Below are 18,950 nucleotides of genomic sequence, written 5' to 3' on the forward strand. Positions count from 1 at the left end.
TTAATTCGCAATGAAACAATAGCTGCATGCTTTGGTACAATTTAGAAGGGATACTATTATCAATCACAAAGCAAACCAAGTACATCAAGCACAGGACAGCTCTCCCTAAAGCTGTGTGCGTCCTAGTATGTTCAAAGTTATTTGTACATACTCCTGTATTACATCGGCCACGAGTTAAACCAGCTCTCCTGTGGTTTTAAAATCTTCTCTGATAGATAAAAAGCAAAGCTAGAAGGCAGAACATCTGCTGATGCCTTTTTTAAACTCTGTCTCTCATGTAAAGACTGCACTATGTATACTGAATAAAAGTGTGTGCGTTAAATCAAATTGTGCTACTTCAGTGATTTTTTTCATTAGTAATCTTCTAATAATAAACCACTGCAACTTAAAAAGCGTGAGAGACAGATGAGAACACAAGATAGTGCAGCAAGAATAATTCAATATGTGCTCATAGCTGTGTGTAATTAGCTGAATCACTAACACAGCAAGTAATTATGCAATTATCAGCCGGCTCTGCCTTTTAGAGGCAAGCTGCAAGTGAAGGAGAATGAGAAAGATGCTTTTCAATGACTTCAGATCAGCAATAAAAATGAAGTGCTGCTAAAAATATATCCAAGGGCTGCATTATGCCTGAGAAATATGTTGGTTTAAAATAATGTTAAAGGAATTTCTGTAATGTAAAAAAAAAAAAAAAAAAAAGACGGCTTATGATAACTTGGACTAGCCTGATTTTGTTATGCTTTAAAGATAAAGAACTGCATTATATAAGCACTAAACTTGTTAACCTCAAATGGAGTATCTTGTGGAAACGTAATGATCGTACAAAAATGTTATGAAGTCACAATTCACATAACATAAATATGCTTAAAGGTACCCCCCCCTCCCCCCCTTCCAAAACTACACACAAGTTCACATGTACGTTATTAGTCTTTTACATGGTACTCCTAGCATAACAATGGTACTTATGTAATGCACAATTACACAAATGGCTGAGTTTCCTCTGGGGTCCTTTCAGATATAAATGTGGTTTGTTTGGTTTCTGTTGAACTTGGCAACTTTCTGCATGATTATCTGAAAGTGAGAGTGAGTGAGAGAGTCTACAACTGTGCGGCCAAATCTACAGTACTTAGGGTCTAATGGTCATATATAAAAACAAAGGTACTAACTGTAAGCACGGTACAAGCGACATTCATATGCTGAAAGACTGATACTGATACTTTTCCTCTTGTAGAATGTTTGAAATAGAAAATGTATTGTTTGCATGCATTTGTGTTTCAGTGCAAGGACATGCCCCTCTTCTATTAGTCCTATGAGCCCTGAACAGTTGTGCACCTGCTCCTGATTCTGCATGCTTCAGAGGATGCTTGGCCTGGGAGGTGATTTAAAACAGCCCATTATACCCAGGTGTCATGACCTCAACAGATATCTTTTAATCTCTCTCATGGAAACATCAAGAGAAGGATTTTATTTCAAGATTCTCTAGAGCACTTTTTTATTATTTTCCCTTTAACAGATTAGCCCCTCAAAGTGCTTTACTTAAAGATCCTGCCGAATATGTGCTGGAGTAATTACCAACCATGTTTTTTTTAATCACATGATGTGATGATTGCATTTAATTACTCAGAATCCTGCACTAAAATTAGACATTTCAGTGGGTAGTAATCACTGTCAGATTACGTGCTGCATCCTAATGACTTTCAGAAGACTGCAGTGTGTCTCGTGCAGGGCAATTTGATGTAGCGTGATGGAGACCCAAACATTACCCACACACGCACACCAGGCTGCACCTTTCTCCCCCGCAACCCAGACAGACACACTCCCATGCTTTCACGCACCTCCTCTGCCCGCCACACGAGGAGCTAAAAATAGACAACCACAGTGCGACGATGAAAAAGGGGTTGGGAGAAGTGGAGGAATGGGAGAAAAAGCACGAGGAAGGGAGTGAAAGGAAGCACAGCGCGCATCAAAGATGAGACTAAGAAAAGGCGGTGGGGGGGGGGGAGAAAAAGAGGATAAAGCAGGGACAAAACTGAAGGAAGGAAACAGAGTGCTGTGAGAGTGAGGAGAGAGGAAGAGCGTGATGTACTGTCGCCTGGTTGCACAGCTGAGAACAACTCCGTCCTGCTAGCTGTCTAACTTGTGCTTACTCGCAGAATGTCAACACTTGAAGGTCAAGCTTGCAGTAGCAGACACGCAACACAGTGCCCCTAAACTCTTACAAAAAAATATCAGATTTTATGGGAGAAAAAAGCTGATGATTACTCGTGTTAGAGACAGTGAGTTTCATTCTGTTCATATTCTTCTGTCAAACTAAACTATTGTTTATCTGGTTAACAGCATTCATTCTGGGGAAAAAAAAAAAAACTGAACTCCCAAAAGTGCTTTTAAAAATCAGAGAGCAACTGACTGTAATATAAAAAGCTGTATCTCTGCTTTGTAAGGTGACCTTGAGTACTTTGAAAGGCACCTGCAATGTATTATCATTATTATTATTATTATTATTATTATTATTATTATTATTATTATTATTAACATTTCAATAACAGTATTTGTTATTTGATCATCAGGGACACCAGCTTTACAAAAAAAAGACAAATGTGAATAACAAGTTTGCAGTGATTTACAGAAACATGTTCTTTGTCTCATATGAGCTTTGAAAATAAATATTAAACAGAAGCTATTTGAAGACCCTTTGTGAACTGCACTGCTTAGGTTATGACCTAAAATTGATGACAATTATTCTGATGTTATGTTTGTTGATGTTTTTCTGTTGAAAAATAATTTAAAAAAATTTAGTGGTAAAAAAAAGAAAATAATTATCAAACACCTTACTTACTGGAGGTGGACGAAAAAATCAATACAGCATAGTACTGCGATATTTTGCGTGACGATATTATATTGTCTCATGACCGGCAAGTATCGATATATTTATTATATTAATAGTAAATATGCTTTTTAACTTTGAATTGCTGAAGGGGTTGTACAATTCATTTTGAACAAGTTGCATTGTTAAAAATGAAGTAAAAATACAGTACATGTTTGTGCCCAGTTAAATTCCAATAGACTGAAATACTAACAGTTCAGACTGTGAGGTGCATGCAGCCTTTTACAGGGTTTTACTTTGATCACAGTGTTGGTCAGTCTGTGGGCTTCACTCCCGTTGTGTAGAAATAAAAAGACTGAAGTGAGATGAGTAGACTGACGATTTTTTTATTATTTGACGAAACAGTTCTTGATTTAGTTGAATTTTGTGGACATAATATTCAGTTAAAAAATTCAAATCACAATATATTGTATTGTAATTGTCAACATATCGCAAAATGTTTAAAATCGCAATTATATTGAATCGTGACTCAAGTATCCTCTGGTGATTCTCAAACTACTTACATGCGCACACCATTTATTAAGCAGATGTGTGTGTGTGTCTGCTGGATCTCACAAAGAGACACAGAAGGATTTCAATCAAAGGAGTTTGTTTTTTGCAGGAAAGGAGCCAGAACCCGGGACACCCGCCTAGAGGAATACAGCCTCTGCACATAGGAAGAGCGAATCAACCACTAGGCCACCGGCGCCCCCCTGTAGTTATTTTTAAGATGGATTACATTGAATGTCTTGTTCCATCGTGTTCTGGATTTTTAACGATATACCACAAAACTTCCTACATACCCAAAAAATGGCATACAAGTTCTGTTTATCACTTTAAAAGTTAAACTTAAGGCTGCTATTCTGGCTGAATTGTATCTGATAATTACAAAAAAATATATATTTTCATATAAATATAAAAATAAAGAGTCACACTGTGCCAACCTTTTTATCAGCATGATACAACAGAAACATAAAAGATACTGCTGGGCTGATGTCCCATTTGAGTATTTTCATGATGAAAGAAATGCCTGCTCGGATTGGAAATGAAAGGACTTTCAAAGAACTGCTCAGCAATAAAGCATGTCATTTATGTCCGAAAATTCATGATATTTATCTTGGTAAGATGAGCCTAGAGCCTAGCTTTCCATTTCTGCCCAGCAGAAGTCAGAACAGCATTGCACACATAAACCTTGGGTACAGAGAGACAGACAGGAAAGGAGTGGGGTGGACACGTCAGTCTGAAAAGACAGAGTGAGAGGAGTGAGGAAGAAGCAAGATGACAAGTGTGACAAAACAAAAACCATCGGGCAGACGGGAAGATGCAGAAAGGCACGCTAGCTGACAAGAGCACAAACAGATTTGGATACAAGTCAGAGAGACAAGCGTACACAAATATAAATTATTATTAAGACAGACAGGTAGATGGATTGATTGATTTAATTTATTTTCGTGTCATGCACACTAAGTGTCCAACCCTCATGGGCTTATAAGACACCAAAGAATTCAGTTGCAGTGGTTTACATTTACATATCATAACATTACAAAGTCCTGTCACAGTTCAATCTTAAACGTGTTATGTCTTTTTTCCCAAGCTTTGCAAACAAAGTTTGCTATAACAAAGGTTCCTTTTTTAAAACACAACTCAAACAAAGTTTTTCATAATCGTCTAGCCAAAATAAATCAACATAAATTGAAGACATTCTTTTAAAAAGAACATCCCTGATGTCAGCATACATCTGGCAGTTAAACAAAAACTGAATCTCGTTTTCAGTTTCTCCTAACTCACACAACAAACAAACTCGGTCTTCCTCTGGAATGGCATTAAACCTGCCGGTCTCTAAAGCTAAAGGCAATGTTCCTGAATGTAGTTGAGCGCAGAGGGATCTTTGTCTTTTGGTTAAATTAAACTTAGTGTAGGCTTCTACACTGTAGCAATCTTCTTAGTTTTGGTTTGCACCATACATCTACAGAAACAGATTTTATCTCCTTTGTCCTAAATAAAAATCTTTTTAGTGAGTCTCTTGTCCGACATCTTTACAAGTCTATTCCAAAGCAGCATTTCACATTTATGTCTGATGTTTGGAGGCTCCCATCCCATATCTCCATTCACAAGAAGGACCTCAGAGCTCTCTGATGTACATAATTGCATATTTGATGTTCCAGGAACCCCCAGACACCAGCAGCATAATCAGACACTGGACACACACATGAAAGATAGAATTGTGTATAAATCTGAAATCCCAGATTACCACAGTGTTTAACTTTGTTCAGTACAGATCCCAGAGCTCAACCAGCTGACTGAGTCAAAACACTCACAGCTTCTTTAAAAGTCATGTGTTCATCCAATGTCAAGCCAAGATATTTATATTGATCAGCCTTTGATAGCACTGTTGTGCCTAATTTAAATATAACTGGACTTCTTACTAATGATTTTTGCCTAAAATGTACGACTTGTGTTTTGTCTTCATTTGCCACTATTCTCCATTTCAAGCGCCATTCTGCAACAATATTCAGCATAATCTGTAAGTCATCTTCATGTATCTTTATCCAGTCAAACGCCTTCTTGAAATCAATGAAACAAGCAAATGTTGATCTCTTTTCCTTCATTCCAGCACATATTATTGAGGTGACTACATATACATGATCAATACATGCTCTAGCTTGTCTGAATTCCATTTTTGAAATAACTCATATAATATACTGAACAGCTTTGGAGACTTAAGCACTTTGTTTGAAAGTTCGTCAATTCCTTTTTTCAATTTGCTTTTTAACGGTATGTATTACAATTTTTACCTCCTCCACTGAAAAATTTTCATTCAAAAACCTATTACTATTATTTACATCTGATAACATTTCAGACTCCATTACCTCTTTTAAGCTGATTGTTTCCTTCAAGAAAGCATCGTCAAATGAATCATTGCACCTAGAGAACAGATCTGCAAAATCTTTTTCCCATTTATCTAGAACAATTGCTAAAACAGAAGTACATTCCCCGCTCTCTAGTTTTATTTTTCCACTAGACTTTCCAGAACCTAATCTATTCATTTCAAACTGTTGGGGATTGTGGGTTTGAAGGTGATCAATGTGCAATGAAAGGCCTCTATTAAACTTGCGTAGAAAGAGGCAGAAGGGTCATTATGCAGGCAGGGCTCAGTCAGGTAGGCAGACAGATAGTTATGAGCGCTTGTTTTTACTCTCCACAGGACACAGGCTCAGCATGTCTTTGAGACATCTATGTGTGTGTCTTCATATACACACCACAGGAACAATGTCTCACATTCTGACCCTCATTTGGGTCAGTAGAGTGATGCTCACTACCTTGTTGTAAATGTAATTAAAACAGAGGAGATGGTGCTGGATCCTCGGTCTGTAGGAGATCATGCCCCTTTTTTTATTCATAAAATAAAGAATCAACCAGGTTATCTTCTACAGGTATCTTTATACACCTAGATAACCTGTTAAGCTGGAAAAACCATGTTGATGTTTGGATGTGTTTTTCTATTTTTTTTATTGATATCTTCTAGTGGAAGCAGCTGAATGTTTGGCAGAGTCTATTTGCAGTGATGACTCTTCATGATGTCACTAGTGCAATATGTTAACCGCCAGCCATGGGGTGTTTTGGCTTTACTTTTGTACAATGGGATGAGTTGGAGATGTGTCATCCATCTTTATATAGAAGTTATGCAAAAATCACATAACCAATAAAGAAATAATCTAAGGATAAAGTAAAAAAAAAAAAAAACTATGAACTATCCTCTAATAAAAGGAAGCTCATAAGATCCATAGCTTAATATCATTCAATGTCAAACATTTCCATCACACAACAGCTTTTAATTAAAAACAAAAACAAAAAAAACCACTGAAAATAAAAACTTCCAAGACTAAACTAGATTTAGTCCACATGGCATAGGACGACAGACATAGGATTTGTTATTTCCTTTTTCCTCCTGAGCATTCCATGTAAAGTTGGTTGGCCCTCTCTTACTACGAGACGCAACACCACTGACATCTTTTTATCGATAAAGCCCTTACTGGAAATCTACCATCATATATCGCCTCCTTGTTACATCTGAACCTTGTTCCATTTTTAACCAGCTTGAGTGAGGGACTGGTTCTCCAGGTTCCTCACCCCAGGACTGACCTTGGGAAAACGGCTTTTAGCGTTAGTGCTGCAAACTCTTGGAATATTTTAAAACATGACCTGAAATTGAGCACTTTCATCCCTTTTGGACAATTTAGAAATATTCTTCTTAACCACCCAATACCTGCCTGTAACTGTTTTATTTGATTTTAATTGTTGACTGGTCATCGTAGAAATTTCAATCTTTTAAAATTATTTTACTTTATATATTTGATTGTTCTTATTGCTCATTTATTGATTTGATTTCCTGTGGTAGCTTTAACTCATTTTGTTGAACTCATTCTGTCTGTCATTTATCTTTTCTTTGCATCACTGTAAATGAGGGTCGAGAACTTAAATAAAAGTTGATGATGATTTATTGATTGCTGTTGGGTTGTGGCAAGAATTCCCACCGATATCACAAGAAGTGCTTCAAAAACAGACCGCCTGCAGTTGCTTTTCCTGAAGACTAGGACTATTCTGTGTTTTATGCTATTATATTGTCAAAAAGTTCCACCCCTCAGCAAAATAATTCAGTGTGGCCTGCCAATATGTCGCACCACCTTTAAAAATTGTCTCCCTAAATTTAAATCAACATGCACTGGACCAGCCTGCTGCATCAATCAAGTATTTCTTTGCCAAACTTAGTAACCCTTCTTCTACTCACTATAGTGTACGCAGCTAATGCAAAATGTGGGCCATAGATAACACAGCCTAATGACTTAATTGGTTACTGGTGGAGTGTTAATGAGTCTTCATTCAGCGTTTGATGGGTACTTCCAGTACTTGGCAGGGACCCTCATGTTTGAAAATTCATTAGAGCTCCAAAGGGAAGGAAGAGGTCCAATGTCTGAGACCTAAAGCCCTGCTTCCACTTCCATCAATGCCCTGCATTCACAAGTATGGATGTACACCCCGTTCTGCAGGGGTTAGGGTACAAAAGAGGCCACTAGCTAGGACATGATGTGCATACAATGTAATGCAACACAAAGAGATACACACAAACATAGGCTGAACAAATAAAGCACACAAAACAAATGAGGAGCTGGCACATGAGTATGGTATGTACAAATATTAAAATAGCAGCTGAAATAGGGAAAGAAAGGGTTACTAAATTAGAATATATACACTTTAATTACAAACAGCAACACTGATTATGTGAACGGGAATTCATTCCTAGTCAATTCAAAGGTACCATTGTGCTATTTCTGTTAAGTAACATGAACATTTCTGTTCAATTATTTCTTTTTAAGTGTTGTAGATCATTTCCTTTTTACAAGGCCCATTGTGTCTAAGTCTTGATAAAAAAAATATTAATTAAAACTGTGCTCACTAAATGTTGTGCTAAATAAATCATTTACCGTCCATAAACTTTTTTTGGCTATCATTCCTAGTTTTTTTCCAATTAGACATAATAGAAAAAACGAAATCCTCTGTCAGAGTCAGATATGTCTGCACGTGTTCTCCACACTTCTCTCCGTGTGTTCGTTGGCTGACGTACAAATCTGGAATGTTTTAGTGCTTCTGCAATAAATTCCTATCCAGGTTTCTATCCAGTGACTATCAATACACAGGCATTGTGATCCACTGTTATTGTTGTCTGAGTAAAAGCTGGGATTCCATTCATGCCATTCATGTTAACAGAAAAACAGAGTTTATCCTCCTTTTTTTCTAACCCTGAAGTATCCAAGTTTACCATCATCGCATGCCAGAAATGTAACCCAAAATACAGGAAAAGGCAGAGGTAGAAAAAGGGCACGAAGGAAAAAGAGGCAAATGCATTCTGAAAGAGTGAAAAAAAAAAACGAGAGTGAGAGAGCTGGGGGGGGGGGGGGGGGGGGGGGGGGCCCACACCAACATCTTGTCACCACCTGGGACCCAGCTTGCTGCCCGCCCGGGGATGTTGCCTTTACATAAGAACAGTGGACAGAGCAGCAACATACACTAACACACTGTTCTCAGCCCACAGGGGGGCTAACCATCCACAGCAAGGAGAGCAAGTCTTCTCTGATCTTTACACGCATGGCCACACAGACAGACCTACACAGTAACAAAAAAGCCTGCTCGTCGTTTCTGTACATCCATTAAGGTTCAGTTATGCAGAGTAGAGGCAAACAGGCAGAGCCATAACGAGCTATGTAGTTATACATACAATATAACACACTTAAAACCTACTTTGTTGGGACATTTATAGTGTTAGTATTATAGCATACCACAGCATGTAGTGCAATATGGGCTATTTCTGGCTCAAGCCTGACTTTTAACTACTAGAAAAAGCCAAGTCTTATTAATTTCTAACGCTACATAATCACATGTCCTCTCTAAGGACCTATGAATATCACTTACATAATCATAATGATAAAGTTAATCAGCTGGTATGACCTACAGGGCGGCTGTGGTTACCATCACAAGTTTGAACCACGAGAGTGAAACTTGTGAGACAGAACCATCAGTGGCCCTGAGGTGTACTTTCAAAAAAGTTCAACCACGACAAGAATCATCGCCAAGGACGATAACAGCAACAAAAAAATGCTACAACGAGCATGAACCGAACACCAAAATGAAAAAGTCTTTCAGGTACAGAAAATCAATAAATAACCTGGCCTAAAAGTAGAAGTACAATGATTTATCTTGGGTATGAGTCATGCAATAAAAAAAAAAAGGACAGCTTTTCCAAACACTAAATCATGAGGTGATCATGGGAATTTCGTTTGACCTGACCATCTTAACAGAGGCAATACTTTTAAATGCGGTCTTACCTTTGTAATAAGAGTGCGGTACTCTTCTACCTGGTGGTCATTGTTATGGCAACCTGCCAGGAGCTGCCACACCTCCCCTCGCAGAGCCTCAGGTATGCCGCTCCGCACCAGTGCTGGCAGCGGCCGAGGACGCACCGATAAGTTTGTGTGCCTGAGAGAAGGAAGAAGACGAAGACTCAGTGATGGCCAAATCATTCTTTTAACTTTATTTAGTGTAATCTTTACCAGTATCAATCACTGAGCACTCAAAAATCCTCATTAAATGAGTTGTGCTTCTCCAATCAACATGGATATATCAGGCACACCTGCCTAACACATCCACAACAAGCTTTGATTTGCTCTGCACTGTGTCCAAAAAGGGCCCTCATCATCTCCATAGATGCTCTGCTTGGCCAAAATCCCGTCAATGAGGAGTTATGTCACCTAATACCACAGGTAGAATGAGTTTAATGCAGAGCACTCTTTTTTTCATGTTTCCATTTCCACTTCAAACAGGGGATACAATCAATCAAATACTGAAATGTGCTATTCTTGTACAGGGAAAAGTGTGATTTATTCTTTAAATTCTTTTTCCGCTTAATCACCCCACTTCTCCTGATATTTGAACAGCAGCATTGCTTTATTTAACACGGCACTATTTTTAGCAGCATGGGAAAGCAAAGGACAGTGGAAGACAATGAGCTGAAAAAGAAATTGCAGCAGCACACGGAGACATTTTAATGATTTCCCTCCCTCATCTTAACAGATGGAGAAACACTCAGACTTCGTCAGAAAAGGGTTTGAACTCTATCCATAGTAAAAATGAACAGGTCTTAGGGTGAAAGGACGGCAAACTTGGAGGCACAGCTGTACCTTACAATCCAACTATCCCTGACTGGAGTTGACAGAGAATCCCTGATGATTCTCTCATTTCCCCCCCTTCTCAATTCATCCCTCTCTATTTTCTGCTTGTTTGTTTTTTTTTGTTCCAGGCATGAAGTTATGCAATATGTGGCATTTTCTGTTGAGACTAAGAAGGGAAACAAAAGTATGGTGTGTTTGTGTGTGTGCATGCATGTGTATTTGTGTGTGTGTGTGTGCGTGTGTGTGTGTGTGCGTGTGCGCACATGTGATGTTAGTAAGGCCAGGCCTGGTCCTGGGGGGCATCAAATTGTAAAGGCCTTTCTGTGGTTTGCCTCTCTTCGCTCCCAGAGTGCGACATCCCACAATGCAACAATGCAACACTCTGGCTTGAACACACAAAAACACTTATCGCTTGCACAAAGCCAAGTATTATGAAAGGCTGGTCTTATGATCCCTTTCTTTTAGAAGTATTTTTTTTTTGAGAAGTGAGAAAAATGCCTCCAAAGGATTCAGTGTTTTTGGTTTCATGCTAATATGGGAGTCAGGATACACTAAATGTAGCACAAAAAAAAAGAAAAAGATTTAAACCAACCAACAGATATAAGGTACAACAAATGATTTCTAAAATACAACGTTTAGATGAATTCTCTAAATGTCTACAGTTACTCTAAAAACAAACAACAACATACAGGGACAAAGTGTGGTGTATGTGTTTTGGGGGGGATTTGTATTTAGTGTGTGTGTGTGTGTGTGTGTGTGTGTGTGTGTGTGTATTGCTAAACTTGTCGCTTATTAAAGTCTGGGCTCTAGTTTAAAACTAGTTTTTATTCCATTGGTCACAAGCTTTTGATTAAAAGTTAATGGAAGAGGGAAGCCATCTTAATAAGCTGCTAATCAGTAACTCCTACCTGCTGCTCTTTCATTCAAATAAACCACGCTAACACACACAGACAAACATATGAATTATTTGTGTGTATGAGTAGTTTCTGAGCCGCAATCGAAGTGGAACGACAGGATGTAACAAGGGAACAAAGACCTACCACTTGGATAATAAGTCTCCCCAGGTCTCCAGAATCTTCTCTGCACACTCCTTGGAAACATCGCCAGACCCACTGAGCAACGGCTCATCATTATCTAGACACGGAGTAAAAACAGGCGAGGTTATTGTCCTTTTCTTATCCTACATAATGAAACGTGGCCTTCAACTACACCTCATAGAGGTAAAATGGAGTCAAGTAAACAATAATTGGTCTCAAACTTTCTGTTTACTTATGTTACCAACATGGAGCCAAATATCCACCAACCTGAAGACCCTTTATTTTAAGATGTATAATGACATGTTTGCATCATTAGATGTGACCCTCTCTAAACGAGTTATGTTTTTATTTGATAAACCAAATACATACCCAATGTAACATTTTATCATCTACTTTTTTGTGTCCAAAAAGACAATAATTGGCTAATCTCAATGAACTGTGGAATCTAAATAGTCACAATAACAGTTCAGTAGAAATAAAAGGACAATAAGTCCAAACAGTGAATCCAACCCTGTACCTCAAAGCCAGCAGATCAAAGTCTAACACACAGTCAGATACAAAAAAATACTTCAGTTATTACATCTGCCATACCTCTCACTTTCACACACACACATACAAAAAAAAAAAAACCTCACACACACTAGCACACAGCACTGGGAGCTAAGTGCTCTGTGAGAATACAGAACAAACAGTTCTGTAACACAGTGTCTGATCTCCCACATGATTTTTCACTCCTGTGGGCCACAAGTCTATATCAGGTACATCCCCACAGGGTAGAGCTTTACATTTTCTATGCAAAACATGCAAAAAATATATGAAAGTATGCAGCATATTTAAGAAGGCTTGTTTGCTTCAGATCAATTTGTTCAACTTCATTCTGCTGCCCAGCATTACTTTTACATGTATTTTTGTATGGTAGATGTGCACCATTTTTTCAAAGGTCAGTCTTTGCCAAGGACATCACAATAGATCAGTGTTTCAGAGGGAAAGTAAACTGATCTATTAATCACTCCCATTTAGCATCTATTTGGGTTGTTTGTGTGTCTGACATGATCTTCTGCAATAACTGTTTGAAAAGCATCAAATGTTTGTCATGTGATTCAGTCAGGAGTCTTCTGTGCTGCTTCGTGGTCACATTTCAACAGAATAATTTAATATGGCTCATATAAAGAAAAAAGTGTCTTTTGCTCTGCCAGGGATTTCATTTCAAATAACATATATATGCAGTTCTTCTTTATTGTGTCCCTTTTAATAAAATAAGAAATCCAATAAGAAGAGGCCAAGTAAAAAAAAAAAAAGGTAAGACAGCATCCAATCACCTTCCTCTTCATCATCCTCAGGTGGCGACGGAACCGTGCTACCTGGCCCTGTGGGCAGGATGCCGGGACTCGCTGTGGTCTTCCGTTTCTCCCTCTCGGTCTCACTTTCCAAACTCAAAACCTCATAAAGTGTGTCGGAAGCAGGACTCTTGCGCTCCTTACGCTCCATCTGAGGAGAGACGCATGGAGAATACCTCAGACCAACTTTATAGTAAAAAAAAAAAAAAAAAAACGACATCTGATCCTTTAAAAGTCTGTTGAATTACCTTTATAGGGAAAATAGGAAACACAAAAAGAAAGCCACATCATCTGAATTGATTTGATCATGCATAGACATTGTGCTCTTGACTTGATACCTGTCGTAGCTTAAGGTAGAAGGTCTCAGTGTAGTTGCGTTTGCTGAAAGGCCAAAAGAGCCTGTCGTTTGGGGCGCACACCCTGACCCTCGTCTCCAGCAGAAAACGCACCGGCTCTTCCACCTCTGTAATCACAAGGTCCACTGCTGTCGTCATGTACATGAACTTATCTAGAAAAAAGAAGAAAACACGTTAATGTCATCTCAAGTGACTGTTTCTCTTCTTTTCACCACCTGTAGTAAACACTGATGTACAGAACAAAGAGATGATATCTTTCTTTTTCATATTTTAGTTTCCATAAAATGTCTTTCTTTTTGCCTTTGCGTTTTCACAGCTAAGCTTTTTCACAACTAAACCTTATCTTGAATTTTTGCACCTTTAAACATGGATACTTTAAGTGTGAAAGTCTTTACAATGTATGAAACAAATCTAATCAGTGAAATGTTCCACAAGGAAATAATAACTGCTCAAATCACTGTTTTCTTAGAATTTTCTGCAGATTTTTGGCCGTTACCTTTGGGCGTTTCCTCGTTCACAGCCTGGAACTGAGGCGTGTTGGGGTTCCAACTTCCTGTGATGATGTAAGACTTCCCATCGGAGCTCTTTCCCATTGACTCCTGAAGGGGCAAGTGTTGGGAGAAGTTAGCAAGCACACACGCACAAATTCATGTGGACACATACACACATTCATACGTGCATGAAAATAGTCACCTACCAGGTCTAGCAGGTGCATGTCACTGTTCTTGACATTTTTCCCAGGGCTGAGCAGCAGACCAAAACACCTGGAGAGGAGACACACATGAAAGCGCACAACACATACATGAAAACAAACAAGCCAACGCATACACAAAGAGAGGCGAGTTGGAGGGAAAGAGAAGAGAAATAAATAAGGTTACATAAGAAAAAGGGTGAGAAAAAAAGAAGAAGCAGAGCAAGAGCGGGGAACCAGACACAGAACAATAAATCTCCCTATAGAGTAAAACCAGTTGTTAACTATCACATAAGACCGCAAATAGCTTCCTGGACTGATCCTCTAACGCAGACCAGATCGTCGGGAATATTAAACACAGCACTTCAAGCCTTACCTTCTCTGGGTTTCATCAAACAATAACAACCCACTGTGAAGATGGAAGTCCACAAAAAAAGAAGATGGAATGTTTACATCTTAACCGATTTATTAGACCGTGGAAAAGAGACGCTAACATTAATAACCATGTAAGAGCTGTGCCGGAACGCTTTCAAGCTAACAGGGGCCGACACGCGGATATGAAACGTTGTGTGTTTAACAATTACAGCTGGGTGTTTCCTTTTGAATGACTGTTTGGTCATGTCTGGGCAAACACATTGAAACAGTAGCAAATGTCGGTTTGTGTGGATATACATATTGAATCACTTAGTTGGCTGAATTAAAAATGATTATATTCTTATATCTGGCTTATTATGTCTTCTAAGTTACTGCATTATAAGTCAGTGTTATCACTGATTTGATGCTGCAGCTCCATCTTAGAAACTCTGGAAAAATAAACTAGTATTTAGGAAGGATTTTATTCTAAGGCTATTCGAGTCTTGTGTGTGTGAATATGTGCTCGTGTTCATTTTACCTCTCAATAGCCAGTTCCTTATTGGAGGTCTGCTGCACATAAATGACTATTTTCTTGTCCATTCCTGCACGCAGCTTGAAGCTCTGCTTGTCCTTGTCCTTCGCTACAGCACTGAAAATGTGAAGAAAATAAATATCACCCATAGTCTTACATCAAAAATTATCATCAACAGAAAAAAAGAGAGAGGATGTGACAAAAGCAGAGTAGAATTATAGAGCAGACACAGTGATATGTTTAACAGTGACTCTGTAAGGTAGATTTACTGCCATTTGAAACCCTATGTAAGGAGAAAACCTGATGGTTCATGTTCCAAATAGCTCAATTTATCATAATAAAAGCAAGCATAGTAGCTGTTTTCAAACATTCTGCTCCTGGTTCTCTTTCCTGCTCTGAAAGCAGTGTTGGAGACAGGAACAGGAATCAACTGTCCAAACCTTCGCTGACAGAAATTCCTGAGGAAACACTGAAGAAACCCTAAACCTGAACAGAGGTTCTTCAGTTTAAAAATCCATTGATCAAGTTGAAATTGATTGCAAACACTTGGAATCTGAAATAATTTCAGACAGTGCTTTAAATCACAACAACCCTGAGTCAGAATGGACATAAAGTAAAAGATACAGCTGAGCTTAGTGAACTAAACTAATTCGTGGTTTTACAGGTCCTAAAGATAAACAGGCTTCTTAAGAACACAATGCAAAAAGAAGTGATTGAAATATTCTTCTGAAGTACACCCCTACAGATGGTCTAGAGTTCACAGTTATACATCTTTTCTTTTTTCACCCAATAAACAGTTCAGGCATGTTTGCATGTGAAAACTGTTTTCTTTGCATTCAGTACACAAACATAATCAACTGAGAGCTAATGAGCAGGAAATGTGTGCTGGCTGAAAATAACCACAGGCCTATTTTTGGATTGTTTGTTTTGATTTGTTTACCAAATACGCTGAGACTCTGAGGCTAATTCTGAACATAGCACAACATAGACTGAATTCAGTCATACAGGGGAGCAAGGAAGGATGGACTGAAATGAACAAACAGGGGAACCTGTTTTGTTTTTTTGTATTATCGATTTGCAAAAAAAGTGTGATTCCAAATTAGCATGATTTTAATTTCATTTGTATGTTGCCAAAACACTGTCAGCTCTGGTTATGGTCCTAATGTTTAAAGAACACTTAACTCCCCTAAATTAGGTCTGCCTGTATCTTTGTTTATGTGTGTGTAATGGGTAATATGGTTTATGTATATGTGTGTGTAATGGGTAATACGGTTTATATACAGTTTGTGTGTGTGTAATGGGTATTATGGTGAGAAAGGGTTTTTTCTGTAGCATTTTTTTTGTTCTTAGTAATTTTGTCTTGACATAGCTTTGTTGTACATTGGTGCTATACAAAGACATATTGAGCAATTGATTGATATTTTGTTAAAATGTGGCACTTCCACTATCATTGAAAATGACTGAAAAAAGAGCAGTGAACAATGGTTCCATCTCTAACTGTACAATACAGACAGCAAGTTTGCATGTTCATCATGTCTCACCTGAAAGTGCCCTTCCCATCATCCTCCTTGATTTCCAGGCTGACAGTAAAGGTAAACAAATCGCTGTCAGGTGTGAGCGGGGCAGCCTGCTGAGATGACAGGAGTGCCTTCTTAGCTGACCTCCGAAATGCTGTGGCGAAGCTGTACAGTATCCTACTGACCTGCAGGAATTAAAAAGACAGAAAGTGTAGAATAAATTTAGTTACACACTGTTAAACTGAGGTCAATACTGTACAGGCTTCTTCCTGCATTCAAAAATTTGAGGCCGCCTAATTTTGTACCTCCACAGGCCCTCGTCAAAGTCTGACGGGTGTTTTCATGGAGAACACAAGAGTTCCAAGTACAGCACCTGGTGAATTTGTCATTTTGGTGGTGGCACTGTATCGTAATCAATTCAGTGCCCCAGAAAACAAAAAAATCACACTGCCAAACAACAAAAGAGGAAGAAATGTGCAAGGAGAGGAAGTTCATATTTTAAGAGAGCCTTTGGTGGTTTTCACTACGCTGCTCTACACACATGCACTACACAAATATCCAACTACCAATAAAATGCCGCTATCAAGGATTTATTCCTAAAATTATAAACGCCAATGCGATTATCCGCATGATATAATTTCCTTTTTTCAAAAATAAAGGGAAATTATATTTAATGATCAAAATTTCCATGGGGAAGACCTCCAGACCCCACTGGCCTAATCCTTATAAGAGCTGGATTTTTAGCTCCTATCCATGCATTTTGAGTTCAAGAACAGTCAGTGTTGTGTTGTTTTTTCCTATAAAATAATGACAGATACTGGTCTGATTGCTTGTCAAGTTATTTTGTTTTGAAAGAAGAGCACTTCATATACAGTTTATATGGGGCGACTGTGGCTCAATTGCAGCAACATGTCCGATGTGTCCTTGGGCAAGACACTTAACCCAAAGTAGATCCCGTTGCTTCAGTGGCGTATGAATGTGTGTGAATGGTATTAGTTATTTTTTATGGTTAATTTACAAAACAACCACTTCCATCAGTGTGTGAATGGGTAGGTGTGACCTGTTGTGTAAAATCGCTTTGAGTATCAAAAGACTAGAAAAGCGCTATACAAGCTACATGAGCTTCTCTAAACTAGCTCTGTAGATTAAAATAGCTGGATTTTATATCAATGACCATTTGGTAAATGCTGGGCCGTTCTTCACAATTCTATGTTTATGTTTATGAGAGGGTACCATGTATTGCATCACCATCCTTACTGTGTGGCCATTTGCCTTTAAGGGAGAAGGAGCTACCTTACCTTCATGGAAGGAGGGAAAGTATGAGCGCTTTGAGATTCTTAAAGCTTTATGATAGCCAGCAAGTTCTAGAGCTACCCGCATCTGGTGCTAATAAGTATTAGTATTCATATACTTTTTCAAATCCACCAATTAAAAAAAAAATGAATCCCAGTTTTTTTAATATCACAAATACTTTATATTTGACAGTATTTAAAAAAAACTGAAGACACTTATGTTCTTGTTTTGCTGCTTCATGGTGGGGGAGTGTGAGGCAGCTTTAAGACTGCCAACTTTGACAAACTGGGTGGTAATGATGTATTTACATTTACTTAATGTTATTTTCCCCTCACAAGGCTTTAGATTTGTTGGCTTTGCTTACAGTCATGATAAAGTATTCTATTGTGTTTGTGATTATTCCAACACAGACATGTGTGTGTGATAATAAACAGAGGGCTCCCCCAACTAGAGGCCCACAGAACAGTGGTTTTTGGATCATCTCTTATTCTGGTAAACAGCAAAGCCTGGGGGTAGTGACTGAGAGATGGTGTGAGGAAACTGCTGTTATCAATCAATAACAACGCTCTTTTTCCTTTTTCTTTTCTTTTTTTGTACAGGCCAGAATTTAAAGCAGCTTTTAACCGGCTGGATATAAGCGATGGGAATGAGCAGAGTGTGATGGGGGTAACCCCCCTGTGTTCCTTGTTTATGACAAAATAAACAATAGAATTGTTGTTTTCGGGAGTTTCAAGCAATCCTGGAGCCAACACTGACCAATTTCAAAAGTCTACAAATGTCCTTTTTTGTGTGAACAGTAAAGGAGCTCTATCAAGACAGGGACATGTACAGCAAAAATACCATCCTGACAAGTAATGTATATTTTATAACTAGAATGACCTTCAGCAGCCAGTCAGTCTGCAGTTTACATACAGCAGGTTTCCCACAGACTCACAGTGTAACAGGGGTTGTGAGGGAGAGACACTGGACAAAGTACACATTTGTATGTTGAAAATATTTAGGCAAATACTCTATCCTAAAGAACAGCATAAATAGACGTATATAAATAAACAATCCGGTGATTTACAGGAGGGCCAGAAAAGGTCTCTATGTTTCTTTGTTTCTCTGCAGAGCATATGAGCATATGAGCATATGTGAGCTCCTGCCTCACAATGAATAGCGTCTCTTAAACAAGTAAAACTAAAATGTTGTCATATACTGTATATTCATTTCTATTGAAGCAGTTGATAAAGCATTTGTGAGGGAA

At 38.4% G+C, this 18,950-nt stretch overlaps 1 protein-coding gene across 3 annotated transcripts in view; it reads right to left on the reverse strand.

Annotated features, from left to right (window-relative positions):
* Positions 1–18,950, reverse strand: part of LOC109987117 (rab GTPase-activating protein 1) — a 75,397-nt gene that overhangs the window by 38,840 nt on the left and 17,607 nt on the right. For all 3 annotated transcript variants that reach the window (XM_020638103.3, XM_020638102.3, XM_020638104.3), the window contains 8 exons: positions 16,436–16,596; positions 14,901–15,011; positions 14,015–14,081; positions 13,814–13,916; positions 13,300–13,469; positions 12,944–13,112; positions 11,628–11,721; positions 9,745–9,895 (listed from right to left, as the gene is read on the reverse strand). In XM_020638103.3, the coding sequence (XP_020493759.2) occupies positions 9,745–9,895; positions 11,628–11,721; positions 12,944–13,112; positions 13,300–13,469; positions 13,814–13,916; positions 14,015–14,081; positions 14,901–15,011; positions 16,436–16,596 (1,026 nt within the window). The remainder of the gene's footprint in view (positions 1–9,744; positions 9,896–11,627; positions 11,722–12,943; positions 13,113–13,299; positions 13,470–13,813; positions 13,917–14,014; positions 14,082–14,900; positions 15,012–16,435; positions 16,597–18,950) is intronic.

The sequence above is a fragment of the Labrus bergylta genome, chromosome 17, assembly GCF_963930695.1.
Source record: "Labrus bergylta chromosome 17, fLabBer1.1, whole genome shotgun sequence".
Lineage (NCBI taxonomy): Eukaryota > Metazoa > Chordata > Actinopteri > Labriformes > Labridae > Labrus > Labrus bergylta.